Source organism: Lactuca saligna, chromosome 3 (genome assembly GCF_052625555.1).
Source record: "Lactuca saligna cultivar CGN05327 chromosome 3, ASM5262555v1, whole genome shotgun sequence".
NCBI classification, from domain to species: Eukaryota; Viridiplantae; Streptophyta; class Magnoliopsida; order Asterales; family Asteraceae; genus Lactuca; species Lactuca saligna.
The window spans coordinates 99,828,453-99,831,015 of record NC_136419.1 but is presented as its reverse complement, the minus strand read 5'-3'; the positions used below and the strand labels follow the sequence as shown (position 1 = coordinate 99,831,015).

The 2,563-nt window shown below is 32.2% G+C and overlaps 1 protein-coding gene across 1 annotated transcript; it reads right to left on the bottom strand.

The window, feature by feature from the left end:
- Window positions 1–772: 772 nt before the first annotated feature.
- Window positions 773–2,035, bottom strand: LOC145037052 (uncharacterized). Its single transcript, XM_078985600.1, has 2 exons — window positions 1,456–2,035; window positions 773–1,161 (listed from the first exon to the last, which is right to left on the bottom strand). Exons 1-2 carry the CDS (start codon window positions 2,018–2,020, stop codon window positions 1,061–1,063), a joined length of 666 nt encoding a protein of 221 aa, XP_078841726.1. The 5' UTR covers window positions 2,021–2,035; the 3' UTR covers window positions 773–1,060.
- Window positions 2,036–2,563: the final 528 nt, after the last annotated feature.

The following is a 2,563-nucleotide window of genomic DNA, read 5'->3' as shown; positions in this document are numbered from 1 at the left end:
TATTTCTATAGAAGCCTCACGATTGTGAAGGATGAGGTTAGTATCTCTCATTTGCTTTATGCAAATGATGTCTTGGGTGAGTTGTCTCAGGATAATATTATAAATATTGTATGTACGTTACAATGCTTTTTATATGGCTTCTAAGTTTAGAATTAATTTCGAAAAATCATACTTGTATAGAGTATGAGTTAACTCGTTAGAAGTTTGTCAACTGGATTTTATAGAACGACTTCCTTTCCTTTTTCGTATTTGGGTATTTTAGTTAAGATCTCTAGCTTTTATAAAATTTAGTCATAAAAAAAGCTTTTACGTTAAGTTATATTTTTAACAAAGTTACATCTTTTAATTACAAAAATAAAAGAGAGATAAAAATGTTCAAATAGCCCATTTTAACTTAAACTAATTTTGGTCTTTTAACGAGACCCTGTTTATTCATGTATATCGTGTGCACCTTACATCTAACATCCACTTACCCACACGACATTATATAACAATTGTGTATTTGTGTTATTAATTCTTATATCTTAGTTTAAATTTAGCAACAAAATAATTTCGATTCATGAATTATTACCTATTAAAGTCTTGAATCAAAAAGGGACAAAACAAACACTTTGTCTATTTCTTTTATAAATTTTAGATTAGCAAAACCATGATCAAGGTTTTTGAAAACTTGTAGCATAGACTCATAGTAAAGATAACAAATACATTGCATAATGCCTACATTTTAAAGTAACATATAACAAGATAAAAGTAAAGGAATAAAACATAGAAATCAAACATAACTTATAGACTTTTACATTAAAGTTGAGTTATGAAAACACATATCATGTGAACATAGAAATTACATACGATTAAAAGTGAAAAAAAGAGACATGGAATAGCATACAAAAGGTCAATTTACAAACATTCAAAGTAAAAGTGTTTTCCCTTCTCATAGGCAATCAACAATGTGTTGGTATGTACAGGGTGTAATTAGAGATCAACACTTGCTTATAATCTTAGCCATAGATGGCTTACCTTGCCCTTAAAGTAAGCAGATTGTTCGTTCATGGTTTAAGCTTCATGATGATGATGATAATGGTGATGATGATTGACGCAAAGAACAAGCGACAACTTGTGCCCATTGTCTCAATCTTGTCTTCATTGTCTCTGGATTATCAACTTCATGAATAAACAACGATCAAGAATTAGAATTTTGAACTCAGTTAACAAAAAAGGTAAAACCCCCAAAATAATCGCTAGCTAAAGAAGTTAATGGTTGAATATCATGTTATCATGTCAAAATTGGGGAAGAATTGGTTGAAATAGGTTTGGATTTATGACTGAGATTGAAATTATAGCAAATCTAGGAGAAATAAATGTGGTTTAACAGTTTGAAATCGAAATTCAAGCAAAATCGGTCTAAGAATCGAGCAAACGACATCCAATTGAAATTAAGTTGGAGAAGAGGAATACCTTGGCCGAATATGGCGTGAGGATTATCAAACGGAAGAGATAAATCGGATTCGGAGACGGTAGGTGAAAATGAAGAGACGGAAGAAGAAGAAGACGACGATGACGACATGGACGATGACTTCGAGATCGTATCGTGATATTGCTTGTTGACGGCGTAATACAAACCTAAAGCTGGTAAAGTACTTGAAAGTCGATCATTCAATTCATCAAATCCGAACCCTAACTCGATACAAGCTTTGAGCTCATCGATATCCTCATCGGTGACGCTTTTGTTCCTGAGACGACGGCGGAGGTGGTGGTTGTCCTTCCGCTTGAGCCATTCTTCATCTCGGAGTATGTCCGGCGACCATGAGTTGTGTTTGTATAGAGGGGAAGCTGCCGGTGGCGGTGGACGTGTTTGGGTAGCGGCGGAGTGAGGCGGCGGCATGGATCGGTCTCCCTGACCCGTGAGGGCGGGGACCCGTCGGCTTTTTTTGTCCGGTTCTGGAATCGCAATTTGTTGGTTTGACGAGAAGACCGAGTTATAACATGAGAGGAGGTTGTGGGGTCCACGCAACCACGTCATTATTTTATTTTTTAATCCCATATTGAAAAGTATTTTTTATAATATAAAATAAAATATTATATGAAAATGCATTATTTTAAGTGATATATTACCACCATGGCAAGTTCAAAAAATATAGTATAATTTATTATCGGCTAATAATCAAGAAAGTGCATTATATTTATTTTGTATCTATTAATCAAACAACTCATACACTAAATAGATAACAGTTTGAAATATCTAATAATTTCCATCCATACGAAAAAGTTATATCAACTTTGAATGCACAAAAAAACACGATGTATTATAGATATTTTTTTTATTAAAAACACAACTGAATTCTAAATGTTTTAATTATCGGAGAGGTTTTTAAAGACACTGAATTTATATAGTGGTTTTATTAGTTATTAATTTATAATAAGTTGTGTTTTTTTTTTTTTTTTATATATATATATATATATTTGATCTTCTTGTTAATATGAATACTGATTTATTTATGCACTTAGTCTATATGTCTTTATTTTAAGAGAAATTAAATATCCTTTTACTATTTGTTTCTATTTT

Excerpts from the sequence above, each read along its gene's own strand:
- LOC145037052 (XM_078985600.1), bottom strand. The coding sequence starts at position 2,020 with ATGACGTGGTTGCGTGGACCCCACAACCTCCTCTCATGTTATAACTCG. Across the intron at positions 1,162-1,455 it reads TCACGCCATATTCGGCCAAG|TTGATAATCCAGAGACAATG; the intron begins GTATTCCTCTTC and ends TTATTCATGAAG.